Source organism: Camelus dromedarius, chromosome 6, assembly GCF_036321535.1.
Source record: "Camelus dromedarius isolate mCamDro1 chromosome 6, mCamDro1.pat, whole genome shotgun sequence".
NCBI lineage: Eukaryota > Metazoa > Chordata > Mammalia > Artiodactyla > Camelidae > Camelus > Camelus dromedarius.
The window spans coordinates 62210033-62227862 of NC_087441.1; the positions used below are offsets into that span (position 1 = coordinate 62210033).

Here is a 17830-nt window from a genome sequence, read left to right on the forward strand (position 1 = left end):
CTTTCTTTCTAAAAAAATCTATAGAGTCAAGTCTGGTAATAAGAGCTAACATTTAAAGAGACCACACTGCCAGGTAAGCCTCTGAAGTAGATACAGTTATCATCCTCACTTTATATAGGCTGGAACTGAGGCACAGAGTCAACTGCACACAGAAGTGTCCAGCCGGGATTCCACCCAAGGCTGCGAGCTTAATCATGCTTAATTAAGGTCTGGGGTCAAAGGGATTTGGAGTCCATTCTTATCCTGTCTCCCTCTTTTGAAGATGGTGACCTAGATAATGTACTTAACCTCTTTGACACTGAGTTTGTTTACTTTCCAGTAAAATCAAGATAAAGGGTTTCTTCGAAAGTCTGAGCAGTAAATAAGAGATGCGTGATGGGTCTACTTCGGTCTTAGGCACTGGATAATTGGGGTGCCACGAACCCCTTCATAGGTAGGGCTGCGTCCCGCTCCTCTAAGTACCCCATCTCACAGTGCGGGGGCAACACCACCAGTTCGAGACTAATCTTTCAAGGGACTTCTAGGTCTGCGTCCGCCTCGCACACCGACCAGCCTCGCTTTCTCCCCGTATCGCCCTGCGCACCAGGTTCCAGGTTCGATGCCCGCGCCACGCAAACGGCGGCTCCCGCATCCCAGCTTCCCTCTGGGTCCGGGACTCCTCCTCCGGGGGCTCCCCAGCCTCCCGGGCTCGCCGTCTTACCATAGCATCGTAGCTCAGGGCGTTCATGAAGTGCGCCACCTCGGCGCCCTTGTACACGGTGAACCAGATGGTGCCCTGGTACTGGTCTCCGGCGTCGAGCAGCAGCACGTGGGGCTCCGCGCGGCGTATCTGCCGCACCTTGGTCGCGAGCCGCGCCACGCCGCCCACGCAGCGGCTGGCGTTGACGCACTTGCCTGAGTCCTCGCTGGTCTGCTCTAGGCGGCTGTGCACGTCGTTGGTGTGCAGGATGGTGAGTTCCCAGGCGCCGGCCGCCGGCCACAGCAGCGCCCACAGCGCGAGGAGCCGCAGCGCCAGGACGCGTGCGGCTGGGGGACGCATGGCCGCGGCTCGTGGGGAAGGCGCGGGCGCGGGAGCTGGCGAGCCGGGCGGGTGGCGGAGAGCGCGGCGGCTGCCGGCCTTACGCGCCGGGGCCGGCGCGCGAGGCGGGGCCGGGCCGGGGCGGGCTCTCCCACGGCTCGGAGGCCGGCCCCACCGCTAGGCGCACGCCCGCGCGGTCACCCGATCCGACCCTGGCCCGCGGGGCGGCCCGGGCGCGCCTGGCGGCTGGCAGCCGCTGCCGGCGGGAACAGTGAAGAGGTTGTTCCCGGCGGGCAGCGGGCACCGGCCCCCGGCCCGACCCGAGAGCCAGGCCGCCGGCGGCCCCAGTGCTGGTGGGCGGCTCTTTCCGGGGTGTGAGGGAGGAGTTGGAGGGTCTACTCCGTTTTCATGTCCTCGCTGATTCTCGCTTCTTAAGAATTTTTCTCAAGAGGGTTACGTGGTTTGTGGTGGGTTTGTGGTTGCGCGAGCTCATCTCTGAAAAAACGGAAGAGGGAAGAGAGAGGAGGTGGAAAGGGCGGCGAGTCGAGGGGGAGAGGGGAGCACAGCGGTGCCTTTGGGGCTGTGAGAGCCAAAAGCCGACCGTAGGATATGACTGCTCTCTTTCCAGTTTAAGTTAAGTTTGCGTTGTTTAGACAGAATCTCAGAAGTTAGAATCCGGTCCCGCGTCTATAGACGATAAAACCCTTAACGGTGAAACAGCGGCGGCGCGTGGACCGCTCCTGGAAGCTAAAACGCACCATGCGGAGCGAAACCAGCCGCTCTGAGGGCGTGATGCTGCCTTCTGTTGCTTTTCTAGACATGTTTCTCTGTCCGGTTTTTGAGGTTTTAATGTTTTAGGGATGTGTGTGTGTGCGCGCGCGCTTAAGGCAAAGCTTTTGGCAAGGAAGGCAACGCTAAAAGGAATGCATACATACAATAAACAAATCATCATTATAATAAGAGTTGCTGCAGAATTTCCGTTTAAGGGATTGATTCTTGGGTGCAACTGAGAATCTACTTTGGGAAGGGAAGGAGAAAGGAATTAGTTCCGAGTGCCCACTAGGTGTCCGGTCATTTATGCTTTACAGAACAGCTGCGTGTGGTCCTCACACTTCCCCAGAATGCATCAAGCCAGTCTTATTTATTTACTTTTAAGCTTTTTGGGACAAAATATACATGATATAATTTACCCTTTTAACCATTTTACTTGTACGGTTGAGGGACATTAAGTACATTAACATTGTTGTGCAACCACCATCACCATCCATCTCCAGGACTTTTTCATCTTCCCAAACTGAAATACAGCCATTAAATAATTTCCCATTTCCCCTTCCCTCAGCCCTTGGCAACCACCATTCAACTCTCTGTCTTTGTGAATCTGAGTACTCTAGGTATCTCATATAAGTGGAATTAAACATTTTGTCCTTTTTCTGACTGACTTATTTCACTTATTATGATGTCCTTAAGCTTGAAACATTCTGTAGCATGTGTCAAAATTCTCCTTTTTCAGGCTGAATAGTATTCCATTACACGTATCTACCACATTTTGTTTATCCATTGATGGACGCTAGTTTCCACCTTTTGACTGTTGTGAATAATGGTGTTAGAAACGTGGTGTTCAAATAAATACCTGTTCAAGTCTCTGCTTTCAGTTCTTTTGGGTATATCCCCAGAAGAGGAATTGCTGGATCATATGGTAGTCCTATGTTCAATTTTTTTAGGAACTGCTTACTTTCTTCTGTAATGACTGCACCATTTTACATTCCCATTAGCAACGCACAAGGATTCCAATTGCTCTGCATTTTTACCGACACTTATTTTCTGTTTTTGATAATAGCCATCCTAAGGGGTTTGAAGTAATTTCTTATTGTGGTTTGTTTTGCATTTCCTTACTGATGAATGATGTTGAACATCTTTTTATGTGCTTATTGGCCATTTGTATATCTTACTTGGAGAAATGTCTATTCAAATACTTTGCCTGTGTTTTGATAGGATTACTTGGGTATTTTGTTGTTGAGTTGTAGCAGTCTTTATATATTCAGAGTAGTAATCCTTTATCAGATATATGATTTGAAAATATTTTCTCCCATACTGTGGGGATTGTTTTTTCATTCTGTTGATAGTGTCCTTTAGTGCACAAATATTTATATATTGATGGAGTCTGATTTATCTATTGTTTCTTTTATTGCCTGTGCTTTTAGTGTCATATCCAGGAAATCATTGCCTAATTTGATGTCATGCAACTTTCCCCCTTGTTTTTTCCTAAGAGTTTTGTAGTTTTCGCTCATAGGTTTAGGTTTTTGATCTATTTTGAATTAATTTTTGTATGTGGTATAAGGTAAGAGTGCAGATTCATTCTTTTGCATATGGATGTCCAGTTTTCCTAATACCCATTGTTGGAAAGACCGTCCTTGCCAGCCTTGCTTTTAAGACGTGGGGTTCAAGGCTTAGACTGTGTGTTTAGTTAGGATTCTCCAGAGAAACAGAACCACTAGATAGATAATTGTTTATTTATCATAAGGTAGTGGCTCATGGAATTATAGGAATGTTCCATGATCTAACATCTGCAAGACGGACATCCAAGAAAGCCACTGATATAGCCTGAGGGCCTGAGAGCCGGAGGGCCAATGGTGTAGATTCCAGTCTGGGCCTGATGGCCTGAGAACCAGGAGCACCAGGACAGAAGATCCATGTCTCAGCTGAGCAGTCAGGCAGAGAGGGAATTCAGCCTTCCTCTGTCTTTTTGTTCTGTTCAGGTCCTCAGTGGGTTTGATGGTGCCCACCCACACTCGGGAGGGCCCTCTGCTTTGCTCAGTGCAACACCTCAAATGCAAATCTCCTCTGGAAAAATCCTTACAGACACACCCAGAAATACTGTTTAATCAGAGATCCGGGCATCCTGTGGCCCAGTCAAGTTGACACAGAAAATTAACCAGCATAGAGAGTATAAATCATTTGCCCAAAAAAGGCCATGTAGATCCTAATCTGGGGCCACACAGGACCCTTTCCCCTGAAAGACCCTCTAATTCATGCTTTGCAAGGTGTGCCCACCTTGCTGAAAGAAGGACTGGTAGTTTTTTTTTAACTTAAAGATTGATTTTAGACTTATAGAAGAGTTGCAAAGGTAGCACAGAGAATTCCTGTCTACCCTTCACCCATCTTCCCTTAATGCTAACGATTTATATAACCGTCAAAACTTAAAAAAAAAAAAACCAAAAACCATGGAATCAACTGTTAACTATATTGCTGATTTTGTTTGGACTTCACCAGTTATTCCACCACGACTTTTCTGTTCCTGAATCCGATCCGGGAAACACACTTAGTCCTTAGTCTTTAGTCTCCTCTAATCCGTGACAGTTTCTTGGTGTTTTGTCTTTCACGGCTTTGGCACTTCTGGAGAGCACTGGTGTTTGCATACTGCCCGTTGTGTGGGTTTGATGTTTTTCCTGATGGGACTGAGGTTATGGATTTGGGAGGAAAATGCCACAAAGGTGGCCTTTTCATCACGTCGTTATCTGGGGGTACGTGATATCAGCGTCGTCTCTCTGACCACTGGGGAACTGACGTTTTGTTGTTTCTTGCTTTTCAAACCTGGGCCATTGCTATAGCCTCCAAAATTCCCGTCCTGGGGATGCTACCAGCCTTCTGCTCCAGCCTGTTCCTCTGTCATTTGTTTGTACATGAGATCTAAAATGGCTCTGATTGTTTATTGGATCAAATTCAAACTTCCCGACCTGGCCTTTCAAACACTCACTTTATCCATCCAACTTGACTCTCCACTGTCCACGTATGGCTGCTTCCTCTTCCCTTCCCTCTGAGCCAGTTCTCAGTCTGCCCTTGGGCCAAGGCCTGGGTTTCCTTTAATTCAAGTCTCCATGAAATTTCTTCGACTGCTCCAGACAGCAGTGAGCTTTCTCTTCTCTGAATTCCTGATCTGTTTTTACAATCTCACTTTATGTGTTTTTTCTTTTTCCTGCAGGTATTTAATGTGTGTGTCTTGTCTTTTCTCTGTTGGATAGAAACACAGTAGCTACTTCACTCCTGCAATTCAAGCACCCACCTGTTTTGTAAAAAAAAGAGTTCATCCAGAAATTGATGCAACATTGTAAACTGACTATACTTCAATAAAAAAATTTTTTTTAATTAAAAAAACCCAAAACACCCACCTGAAATGTACTAGAGATCGTTGGGCTAGTAGGTGGAAGATAGATTTTGAATAGAATTGAATTCTAACACTTAGATTACATTATAGGGTCCTTGAGTGTTAAGGGGTAGACATTATCCTTCTCCATTATCCTCCTTTTATAGGTAATAAAATTGAGGTTCTACATGTAAAATGAATTGCATTTGCGTTTCCACAGGTGGACAGATCTTTTCTCTTTTACATATGTAACAATATGTCACACAAGTTCTCTGGCCACTCACCATGTTTATTTTTTATTGCCTCCCATACGACATCTCTGACACCCAGGGAGTGGTTCTTGGGGATTTCTGAGGATGCTCCAGAATCTTGGGATGATCTTCTGCAGCTTTTGCCATGGTCTCTTTGTGGCTGCAGCAGGATGGTCAGTGTAGAGCTGCCCCTTTCATAAACCAAAAGTGATTGAGTGCATGGTGACACATACTGTAGAAGGGGCAGGGCCTGAGGACACAGGGCCATCTTGCCCACTCACCCTCTCTGGTAGCTCAGTTCAGACCCGCCTCCCTCCCCAGCACCCTGCAGGCAGATGGCTGTGCAATATGCAGTCTCTCTGCCCCAGTGCCCTCAACCCCCAACAGCAGATAACAGCGGCAGCAGCATCTCCCACGCCCCATCAGACCTTGCCCCCTTCCCTCAGTGGAGCTCCTCCCTCCCCTCAGCCTCCCTCAGAAGAGACATGGAGTGTGGGTCTTTCTCTCTCCAGGTGGGATCGTGATGCTTTAGCCACAGGCAGGAGGACGGGTGAGACTTCTGGGACAGAAACCTCTTGGCCCCTTAGTGGACAGGTTTGAATATCACTGTTGTTCCTAAGCGTTCTGGGGGCTCATTTTCCTGATGCAGGACCCCTGGGCTGGCACGTCTTATGCTGGGCTCAAACCCCTCCTTGGGGAGAAAAGAGGGGTGCCGGTCTTGACTGTTCTGTCTCTGCCCCTCCTACCCATCCTGTGGTTCCTTCTTCATGTCTTTAGTTGTGGGAACTCTTTTCTTCCAGTCTTCAGGTCGTTCTCATAGGTAGTTACTCTGTAAATGGTTGTAATTTTGGTGTGCCTGTGGGAGGAGATGAGCTCAGTGTCCTCCAGCTAACTGTCTTGGCCACTCATGCGTGGATTGCTTTTGACAAGCGTTGTAGGGGGGGAAGGCTGTTCCATCGAGCAGGTGCTGGGTTAGGCCAAATGAAAACTGGCCCTGTGAGTGGGGGTTTCTAGGCAGCTGCCGGACAGGTTACATACTGACAATGCTTTGGGAATGGAGATTTTGGGGGAATGTCAAACCTGTTCTGTCTCCCCCAGTGACTTCTAGGCTGCTTGTATTATCAGCTGCTGATAGTGAGACTGTTGGGTTTCAAGACTACCATGAGGATAGGAATAGGGCAAATTAAAATTCCACAAGATTTTCTTTTCTTACAGAGATTCAGCCATTTTTCTTGAGGACGTAAGAAAAATTGGATTGTTGCAGGCCTTTGATTAATTTCCAGAAAATAGAAAAAAAAATTTTGACTTTTTTGCTAGTGTTCTTACTGTTTTTATGGAGAATTGAATTTGGGAGGTCTTTCTTTTTAAAGTTTGGATTTTAGAACATATTGTGCATCATTCATTTTTCTTAAAAACTTTTAAATCTGACTCCCCTCCTTGAGTTTACTAATGTGTAACCATTGCACAGAGCAAGTTGATAAATGTATCACTTCCTTTGATGAATGGATGTCTTATAGCCAAGTTGAACAGGGAAGAGACTGTCAGCATAATGTATTCCTGTTGACTTCTTTTTAACCATTTGACTTATGTTTTAATGAAAACAAAAATCTAAGTTGAAAACTCATGGTGAAGGAGCAGTTAGTGTTAGATCAAACACTAGAGTGTTTCCAGTTTTATAATGAAAAAATAATGTCTCACTGTGGTTTAATTTTTATTTCATTTGAATTATTAGGGAGATTGGGTGTCTTTCATAAATATATTTATTTATTTACTTTTGTATATATATATTTTTATTGAAATATAGTCAGTTTACAATGTGTCAGTTTCTGGTGTACAGCCTAATGCTTCAGTCATACATGAACATACATATATCCATTTTCATATTCCTTTTCACTGTAAGTTACAGTATAAACTTGTTGTTTATCTATTTTATATATACTAGTTAGTATCTGCAAATCTCAAACTTCCAATTTATCCTCTCCCACCCACTTTCCCCACTGGTAACCGTAAGTTTATTTTCTATGTCTGTGAGTCTGTTTCTGTTTTTGTCAATAAGTTCATTTGTCTTTTTTTTTTAGATTCCACTTGTAAGTGATATCATATGGTATTTTTCTTTCTCTTTCTGGCTTACTTCACTTAGAATGATGTTCTCCAGGTCTATCCGTGTTGCTGCAAGTGGCATTACTTATTCTTTGTTATGGCTGAGTAGTATTCCATTGTATAAATGTACCACAACTTCTTTATCCAGTCATCTGTCTGTGGACATTTAGGTTGTTTCCAAGTCTTGGCTATTGTAAATATTGCTGCTATGAACATTGGGGTGCATGTGTCTTTTTGAATTAAGATTCCCTCTGGATATATGCTCAAGAGTGGGATTGCTGGATCATATGGTAAGTCTATATTTAGCCTTATGAGGAATCTCCACACTGTTTTCCGTAACAGCTGCATCCAACTACATTACCATCAGCTGTGTAGGAGGGTTCCCTTTTCTCCACAGCTTCTCCAGCATTTATCATTTGTGTACTTTTGAATGATGGCCATTCTGACTGGTATGAGGTGATACCTCATCGTAGTTTTGATCTGCATTTCTCTGATAATTAGCAATATTGAGCATTTTTTCATGTCTATTGCCCATTTGTATGTCTTCATTGGAGAATTTCTTGTTTAGGTCTTCTGCCCATTTTTGGATTGGTTTTTTCTTATTAAGTTGTATGTGCTGTTTATATATTCTGGAGATTAAGCCTTTGTCAGTCTTATCTTTTGCAAATATTTCCTCCCATTCTGTAGGTTGTCTTTTTGTTTTTCTTATGATTTCCTTTGCTTGCAAAAGCTTGTAAGTTTAATTATGTCCCTTTTGTTAATTTTTGTTTTTATTTCTATTGTCTGGGTAGACTGCTCTGGGAGAACACTATAGATAATGCAACTTTATATCAAAAGAAATTCCTATATGTGCTTTAGTCTTGGATATGTTTAATTTATCAGTCTATTTTGACAGTTACCAATTTTTGTTGTTACTATTCTTAGCAGCCATTCATGCACTGCGATGGCTAACGACGACTTTAACTATACATCATAGTGGCTGAAGACCACATGAATATATCCAAATAAACCTAAACTAAATGGATCATCAAGTCAGCTACCCCTTAGCTGGCTCCCAAAATGTCATGACCACTCCAGTACCATCCATCATAAAAGAAACTGTGATGAAGAGCAAGCTGGAATGAAAAGAGACAGAGGTCCTAACCAATGGTGATCAAAATACCTTACATTTGAAATTTTTTGCAAAAACATATGACCATATGGTTACATTACTAGACCCCTCCCAGGGCTTTGAAAGTGGTGCATGCGAGTGTGAGTGTGGGGCCCTGAAGCTTAAGCTTATTCGCTTCATACCAAATCTACCTCAGTGCATTACTCTCTTCTTCCATAAATCTTTAGGCTGTCCTCATTTGTGTCTTTCTTCATAAAGGCTTTAGAATAATTTTATCCAATTCACAAAAAATCTTATTTGATAGTTTGATTAGTGTATTAGTCAAAGGAGAGACACCACACAGTAAGGTGAACCGGGCACATTTAATATAAATAGTTATGAACTACAACAGAGGATTGTAGTAATGAGGAATTGGCTAGTAAGAAGGAGACAGAACTCTAGAGAATACAGGAAGAGCAGATTTAAGGAGCAGCCACTACTCCTGTGACTTAGATGCCCAGGGAGGAGTCCCCAGGTTGAGATCCAGAACGTCAGTCACACGCACAACATTAGCTTTTTTTTTTTTTTTTGAACAATGTATTTGATCATATAAAGAAATTACTCTTTGATGCCCACTTTTCTGATTAGAAAAAAGATCGATATTGGATTTTACAAATGTCTTTTCATCCTGTATTGAGGAAATGAACTGTATTTCTCCTTTGGCCTTTAAATGTGACAATTTCCTGATATTGAACTAACTTTGCATTGTTGGACTGAACTGCCCTTGATCATGGGGTTGTGGGCTTTTAAAATACTGCTTGATTTTATTTTCTAATAATTTATTTAGGATTTTTGTGTCAGTGTTTATGAGTGAAACTGGGATACAGTTTTCTGTTAAATTTTGGAATCTATGTTACATGGTTTTGTACAGATAATTAGAAAGCTTTGCACTTTTTCCCTGGAAATTCTAACAAATATTTAAATACTTATTTCTTGAAGACTTCATCTGTAAAACTTTCCAGTCTTTGTGTTTTGGGGAATATTTAGTCTTAGACAACTTTAAAAATATTTTTCTAGGGTTGTAAGTTTCTTTAGACTGTCTGTCTTTTCCTGAGTTATTTTTGGTAATTTGTATCTTTCTCAAAAGTCATGAATTTTTTCTGGATTTCTGGACTTATAACAAGGAGTTGAAATTACCTTACTCGTGGTAGTTCTTTTTACTTTCTCATTCTTAATTTTCTGTATTTGTACTTTTAATTTAAAATTTTATTACACTGATATCAGAGAGTGTTATCTGTACTCTTTCTACTTTTGGAATTGATTGAATTTTTCTCTGTGGCTAGTATAGGACTGATTTTTATAAATATTTCAGAAGCAAGTGATTTAAACTTTTTGCTCGTGGGTGTTCTTTTTTGGCATTAAATCATCTAAGTGCTTTTGGGAGCAGGCTGCATTCTTTCAAGTCCACACTCTTTCTTAACCAATGTAGTGTATTGTTTTGCTTAAAAATATGGTCCCAAGACCAGAGTGCTGACTTGGCAAGGGAGTTTGTCAGAAATGGAGCATCTCAAGCCCCATCCCAGACTTAATGAATCAGCCTGCATTTTAACAAGATCTACTGGTCATGCACGTGCAGAGCAAAATTCCAGAGGAATTCACACTTTATATCATAATACTTAAAATGAACATACCCCAAATCTGTTATTTATTAATGTTGCCCTTTTAAAATGAATTGAATCTGTTATTAAAATCTAACAAGTAAGTTTTATAAGGCACTAAATACAGTGTAAAATTGCTATCGCTTTTCTGAGGGTATAATTACAGCTGCGCTGGCCCCTGGCCATGTTCTGACGTCATCCTTTTTTCCACCCGGCCTTCTTCATCCTCCCTCCTACTGCTGGGGAACTAATTAGAACCCAAGGATTTTGGCTCTGCAGACCTGGGGGACATGGTCACACCCCAAGTGGACTGCAAAATCAATTGGAAGAACAATGTTTTTTCCTTCTGTATGTTTTTATGCGAAGCTCAGGCTTGAGTTCACACGACCAGGCAGCAGTGCCAGACCTCATGCCAAGTACGGAACAGCAACAGAAAGAAACAAGAAGGACGTTCTTTCCTCCCTGCAGCCCAGTTACCCCAGGAAGCCTTAGGAAGTGGGAGACAAGGAATGCCCAGCAACCTGGTAGCCAGCGAAGAGCTTCAAGGGTGAGGACTTGGTACAAGTCAAGCCAGCAGTCCTCGGCATCTCAGGAATTTGGACTTCTCGGATGTAATTCATCAGAATGTGCTACATCCTCGTCGTGCCAGGCCTCAAGGACTTTTCTTAAGAGAGTTGTCTAACGTCTTAAAACAGGACAAATGCTTTAGGTTTCCTCGGCTACTGCGTTTCATTTTTGTGGTACTGATAACTCTAGGGATCTCTCTGGCAGGGGAGAATTTCAAACCAAGAAGTAGTGGCTGGACCATGGCAGCCCAGTCTTACAGGGCTTGGCCAGTTGCCCAGTCAGGCCTGTCCTCATGTGCAGGCTCAGGGGCACTTCAGCAAAGGTGCAACTCTCACTTAGCTCAGGAAAAAAATGCTGATTCTTGGTTTAATCAATAGCCTGAATGAGCCTGAATTCTTATACTGATAAAGCTCGGCATGAGAAACCTACTCAACTGACGTGTTGGAGACATTGGCGATGCCTCGTTCCACAGACATCTGAAAAGTTCAGAGAGCAGGTTTTGATTACTTTAACTCCTCTGAGTGCTTAGCAACTAGGTAGGTGTTTCTTGGGTTTTTTTAGTCATGCTTTCTGGAATCAGGGAATGGCCTGAGAATGAATTAGGCCTCTTGTACCACTGAGATCACTAAGTAGACTCCTGGCACAGTGTTTCAGATACTATGTCAGGCCCTCCACCCACAGCTTCCTTCCTCCTCTCTCCCCTTTCCTTTTCCTCGTTCCCTCTCTTGTCTGCTCTCTCTCTACTCTCCATTCCCCTCTGGACTATGCCTGGGAGCCCCAGTAGCATTAATCAATCAATTATCCCATAGACACCTACCATGCACCAAGCATGGCTCTGGGCACTGTGGGGGTTGTTAGGATGAACACAACACATTATCTGTCCTTGAACTTACACCTTCACTAGAGAAACAAGCAAATCCAAGGATAAACATGACCTCACATAGTGCATACTATGCTGTAAATATAAGTACTAGAGGCTAAACTCAGGATAGCGAGAGTTCACCACTGTGTTGGATGGTCAGAGGAAAGTCCTTTCTAGGGCAGGTGGGACTTGAATCAATCAAGGAATCAATAGCTAAGATAGTCTTATTGATGTTTCTTAAAGAAAAACAAACAAATGTTGTTGAGCCCTGGTCTAGTTCTTTGTGCACTTACACTTTTTTAATGTTCTTTACAGTCCAAACTGAAATATTGAATTTCTGGAACAGATTTTGATTATGTTTAGGACTTTTCTCAATGTTTATTTATAAAACAACTATTTCTGAAAATGCTCTCTCTAAGTATTCATGTTTTTGAGGGCAAATTGAGAGTCTAAACTTGAATTTCTTAGCATGTATTAATTTACTCAACCTTCTCATACGTGGTCCACGGAGGAAGCATGCTGTCTAGAGTTCAAGTTAGTTGACTGTACTGTTCCCTCTTATCTAAACACGGTGTACTGAAAGTTGTGAGTACTTGGTTCTGTTAAATTAAAACATTGGAAATGATTATGTATTAGCTGAATACCTTCCTATTAGGACCCAGTGTCAAAGCAAAGCAATTATGTTCTTCCCTAAAAACCTCCCAGAAACAAGGGTCAATATTGTGGCGGGATCCAGGGTAACTAGGTCAGTATCAGAAGGGGCTGTGAAGAATTTCCCAGAAGTCAGGGACCAGCTTTTACCTTTCTGTGTAAGTCTTGGCACAGCCTCTGAGAGGTAGGAGTCAAGTCTGAAAGCTTTCTTCCCGTCCCCCTTTCTTCCCCTGACCCTGGCTTCTGGGGGTGGCTTCCTCTGTGATAACTGATTTGCTTCCTCATGTACAAAACCTCACTTCACTTTCCTGAAGGGAGGAGAAGGCTAGAAGGTCGAGCACTCCCACTTTTGATCATAAGTCCTTGGCTGTTTTTCCTACACGTGTCCTCTCCAGGTTGTCTGATTACTGACACATGCAACCGCTGGCAAACAGATTTGTTTAGGTGACTCGACTAATACGATCGCCCTGAGCACACAGTTTGCTAGCTGCCCCTGGTATTATTCCTGTCTCTGAGATCGTCACGAGAAGCAAACGTCTTTCGTAAGTCATTTCATTTTCTTGTCATAGTAGCATCATCACTGAATCAGAAAAATCCCTTCTGGTGACAGTTCTGTGAGCGATAAAACTTAGATCCAAGGAGCGGATGGTGTGATGGAGAGTCACAAAGGGCAAAGTGAATGCTCTCACTTGTGCAGCCCTGGAGCAGTCCTCATGTGGGCTTACCTTCTGTGTTGACCAGATGGTTGGAAATCCCAGCCTGGAATTTGCAGCGATTTTTCACCTTGAGGTCAGATACATCATTCTTTGTTCAGTTAACCTGATCTCTCACTGTATGTGGATTTTAAGTTGTCTGTGAGTGAGTAACAAAGGAAAACTCCTTATATTCCTTTTAATTGAGAAATGATAACATTTGTCTCTCAAGTCAGTGCTCTTTTTCCTCTTGGTGTTTCTTTGTCCACGGCGGCTGCTGACTAAGGGGTAAAGTGTTATTGCTGCTCAGCGTGGACTCTGCTGACAAGGACGATTTCAGGGCCCAAGGACTGGGAACATTGCCTCCATAGCCTGGCAGGCGGAGCTCTGTTCTCCTGGACCGCTGTGCCCCTCCTGGCTTATCTCACCCAGAGTTGCTTTTCCCCCTTTTGGGTTCTTCTGAATAATACTATTGTTTATCTTTAGTGCTCTTCTCCCTGCTTTGACCAGTTCCCTCCTTGTTTGCTGAATAATGTTTCGCATTTTCCTGAGGCCGATGCCTGGCTGACTGGCCAGGCACCTCAGTGGCAAAAAAACACCACAACGGCCTTTTCACTAAAAGTCCTTAAAACACAGCCTGAGGGGGACTGAAGGTTTAAAGCTGAGGGGAGGTTGGCCACGAATTCTTGTTGCCATGGATGTGGAGCTTCATTTCTTTTTCTAAGTGTGTGTATGTGCGTGTGTGTGAGAGAGAGAGAGAGAGAGAGAGAGAGAGAGAGACTATGTGTCTGTGTAGGGCCTGCCTTTTATGTTCTAGTTTCGTTCATTCATTCATTCTCACCTTCTCTCTTTTTTTTTTAATAGTTTCAAAATGTTTTCTCTTCCTATTACTCATGCTATTAAAACACACCCACAACTGATGTTCAGTGCGCAGCGGTGTGGCTGTGCTGATTGTCCAGTATGGAAATGCGTCTGTACCTGATGACAAGTAACTGTTGCCACAAGCCCCACCTGCATGCTCCCCCACTGTCAGGGCGTCCCCGAGACCTCCACACAGTCCAGCTCCTGGTGGGTGCATACCTGGCAGAGCTGGGGCAGGATCCTCTGGGACCCTGTGTCAGTGTTCCCCCGGCTGCATCCACTCTGCTTAGTGGGTACCCTCTAGGCTGTAACCAGTTATTATATGCTTTGGCCATCACCTTCTGAAAATGACAGCACTGAACCCAGGGAGTACATGGTTATTCAGCCAGTCTTAGTCCTGGAGTTCAGCCATGATTTGTGAAAGAAGCACAAGAAATCCCTGAACGGGGAGAAGAGATTCCTCAAAGTCTAGGCACTAATGGTCACTCACTTTCCTCATAGGGAAGAGCTTTATGGCAACTCAGCTGGTCACACTGTGACCCAGCTATCTTGCTGAAGTGTGAGCTTCCTGTCACTGGAAGCAGGCTTGAATGACCTCCAAGTCCCCTTCCAAGCAAATAATATTGAAAAAAATAGTAAACATTGCAAACGCTTTCACAAAGTGCATACCAAGTGTGTCACATGAGAGTCATAAGAACTATACAAGTAAAGAACCAGCTGCTGCCGGAAGGCCTGTTTGCCTGGGCTGGGTTTAGACGTATGGTGGCTGCAAGAGTCGAGTGAACGCAGTGTAAGCCTGTAATTACGGGACTTTATCTTGGAGCGCTGCTCATCCGTGGCAACCAAGAGAATGTGGGCTGACGTGACAAGCATGTGTGTGGGAGGGAAGTGGTTTGTTTTTGGGAGTGGGCAGTTGGGCTTCATAAGTACAATGATGACAAGGAAGGGAGGATTTATTTCCTGGGATAAAACTGAAATGGAATGAATTCCTGGCCTCTTGAAACTGATGAGGGGTCACTTGGGAGAAACATCAACTCGCTAGCTCTTCCGGCTCTCCAGAGTTTGGGGTCCGGATGCAGAGGTTCTGGTAGCCCAAGGTTCGGTCTCTGAAGAAGGTTGCAGGTGAGAGCCGTTGGGAGTGAAGCAAAGAGGAATTGGGAGACAGGCACACAGAGCTGATCAGAGAGACTCCAGGAGACCCAGCAGAGTATCAGTGTGCCTCCTGCAGAGACTCCTTGCCGGGTAGCTGACTTGAATGTGCTTCAGTTTTCTCCTCCGTGAAATGGGGATTATAGTATTTCCCCTCGTACTTTTCCTTAGCAATTGTTAAGTTATGTGGTTGGCCATGGCAGGTGTCAGTAATGATTTTTGTTAGGAGCCAAGCGGGCAGAGTGTCTCCTGGGAAACGGAAACATCTTGGAGGCCTGCAGCCAGGGAACTCCACATGCTCTCTGACCAAATTTGGTTGGATTGTATACCCTTCTTAAAAAATTTTTATTGTGCTCTACACTGGAATTTGACACAACATTGTAAAATTATTATAAATCAATAAAAAATGTTAAAATTTTTTTTTAACTCCTAGGAACATTGAAAGAGCAGGATAATTAACACCCGTATACTGCCTTTCTAGATTCATCAGCTGTTAGCATCTTGACACATACACACACTTGCCCTTTGTATGCCATCCAAAAGGTAGTGTGCAGGTACCATGACATTTCACTCCTTCTATGGGTCTAAAGAATGCATTTTTCATAAACAAACACATTTTCACTTTCTTATTCAATGACCATACTATCATTTCCATGTCTAATTGATTCAGTAATTAATAATAAAGTAATTAATACTAAAAATAAAATGATTAATAAGTAATGACAATTAATTCAATAATATCCAACACATAGTCAGTTATCAAATTTCCTAAATCCTTTCCAGATGTCGTTAGAGTCAGCTTTAATGCACTGCCTTTGCCTGCTATGTTTCTTAGTAGACCTCAGGCTAGAGTAGCCACCTCCTTTCCCTCTGTTCTTTTGTACTGAATCTTTGAAGTGTCCAGGCCAGATGTCCTGCAAAGCACCTTCTTATCACTGTTTCCATGTTGGGTTGGAATTTGAGTATGTCTTAGCGCACATTTGAAGATCCAGCTTCATTAATATGCCTCCAAAGGACTCCAGGTTCATTCAGTTCCTGCTCACCACCACTGTAACCTATGTTTTCACAAAATCAGTCATACTCAATACACCACGACCTCTGGGCTCATTTCTCAAGTGTGAAGCACAAAGGGAACAGGGGTGTTTGATTCATTTTTTCCTCTGCAGTGATGATTTGGGCTCACTCTTAAGGTACCAAAAGTAAAGAGGAGGCTGAATGCAGACTTGGAGGAGGAGGATTTGTAGTTTCTGTCTGGGGTATTTGCCCACAACAGACAGACATACTGTAGGTTGTAAATTGGGCTAAGACTTTGAGTTGTGACATGTCGGGTGGATGGAGTGGATGGGAAAATGGGTTATCACTGCCACAAGCCAACTCCAGCATTTATACAGATGCTCTCGTTTCTCCAGGAATCTATAATCATGGAGAACAAAGGGGTCATTTTGCAGATGAGGAAATGGAGGCCCTGAGAGGAACGTGATGCGACCGATGCCACCCAGCTCGCTGGTGGGCAGACCTGGGATTAGAGCCTGTCTCCCACATCCAGCCCTGTGCTTTGTCTGTTCTCCATAATGATGGAGTCATTAGATTTTGTATTTAGATGCTACAGGAAACAGCTTTGAAATGACAAGTGCTGGGGAAGAGGAGAACACGATCAATTCAGCCAACACGAGGGACTCTCATGGTTGCTAAAAGCAGAGCACAGTGTTCCGCTGTCATATCCCTGAATCTTGGAACATGGCAAATGTAGTGTTCTCCAAGAAGGGGCAGAGCACTTTGCTTCTTGAAGACTCTTTGCTCTTCAGTCTACCAAAATCAGTCTTCTGATCTTCAGAGTTTGAGTCAAGATACTGTGTATTTGGGGATAAGTAAATTTTCTTGTGTTGTCATCATGGATTGTTTGACTTTTAAATTGCAAGCTGAATCATTTTGGGGATTGTGTCTTTTTTTATTTTTCTTCTGCAGTAATTTTCCAAAAATCTCTCTCTTCCTCCTCCACAGGTGTATAAATAAATACTCTTTGCAATTACCGGGTGTCTGTCTTCACCTGTCTGTTACAGAGAGAGTTTTCAGAAGTTCCAATTATATACCAAATTTCAGATCATGGCCCAGCTTGTACATTGATCTTAAAAAAATAATTTAAGGAAATTTTTCTCAATCAAGTTGAAAATTTCACCGTGGTTTTATTTTTGTGTACATAAAATATGTTTGTTCAACTAGGTCTCCTTTTCTTCATTTTTTAAAGAAAATGTAGCTTCAGTTCCCTATAGAAAGAAAGAAGGGAGGAAGGTGGGGGGGGGAAGGCAAGCAAGCAAGAAAGAAAGGAAGGAAGAAGGAAGGAAGAAAGAGGAAAGACAGGAAGAATGGAAGGAAGAATGGAAGGAAGAATGGAAGGAAGAATGGAAGGAAGAAAGAAGGAAATTTATAATCAGTGATTTGCACTTGGAAACAGTTGTTTTTTTTTTTTATCAGTTGTCTAGATTATGGATTTTTCAAGCCCTTTTCAATGAATATGAAAGCCTCCTCCTGAAGCAGTGAAGGCAGGGAGAGACAGGATAACGCACATCCACTACCAGTTAGATGTTTTGGTTGCAAGTAGCAGAAGCAAACAAATGAAAAATAAACCTTCAGACTGCTTTAAATAATACAATTTCTGGCTTTCATAATGAGAAGTCTAAAAATGGGGTGGCCTTCAGTGTGCACTGACTTTGTGACTCAGTGATGTCATTAGGGACTCAGGCTCTTTCCATCTCACCGTTCTGTCAATTACAGTATAAACTTTGTTCTAAG

General features: G+C 43.3%; 1 protein-coding gene and 1 long non-coding RNA gene across 3 annotated transcripts in view; one reads left to right on the forward strand and one right to left on the reverse strand.

Moving 5' to 3' along the window:
• Nucleotides 1-1108, reverse strand: part of NT5E (5'-nucleotidase ecto) — a 48733-nt gene extending 47625 nt beyond the window's left edge. The window contains exon 1 of the mRNA XM_010980261.3: nucleotides 701-1108. Within this exon, the coding sequence (XP_010978563.1) occupies nucleotides 701-1039 (339 nt within the window). The 5' untranslated portion in view covers nucleotides 1040-1108. The remainder of the gene's footprint in view (nucleotides 1-700) is intronic.
• Nucleotides 876-17830, forward strand: part of LOC116154337 (uncharacterized) — a 282683-nt gene continuing 265728 nt past the window's right edge. For both annotated transcript variants that reach the window (XR_004138161.2, XR_010381316.1), the window contains exon 1: nucleotides 876-950. This is a non-coding gene — a long non-coding RNA (uncharacterized LOC116154337). The remainder of the gene's footprint in view (nucleotides 951-17830) is intronic.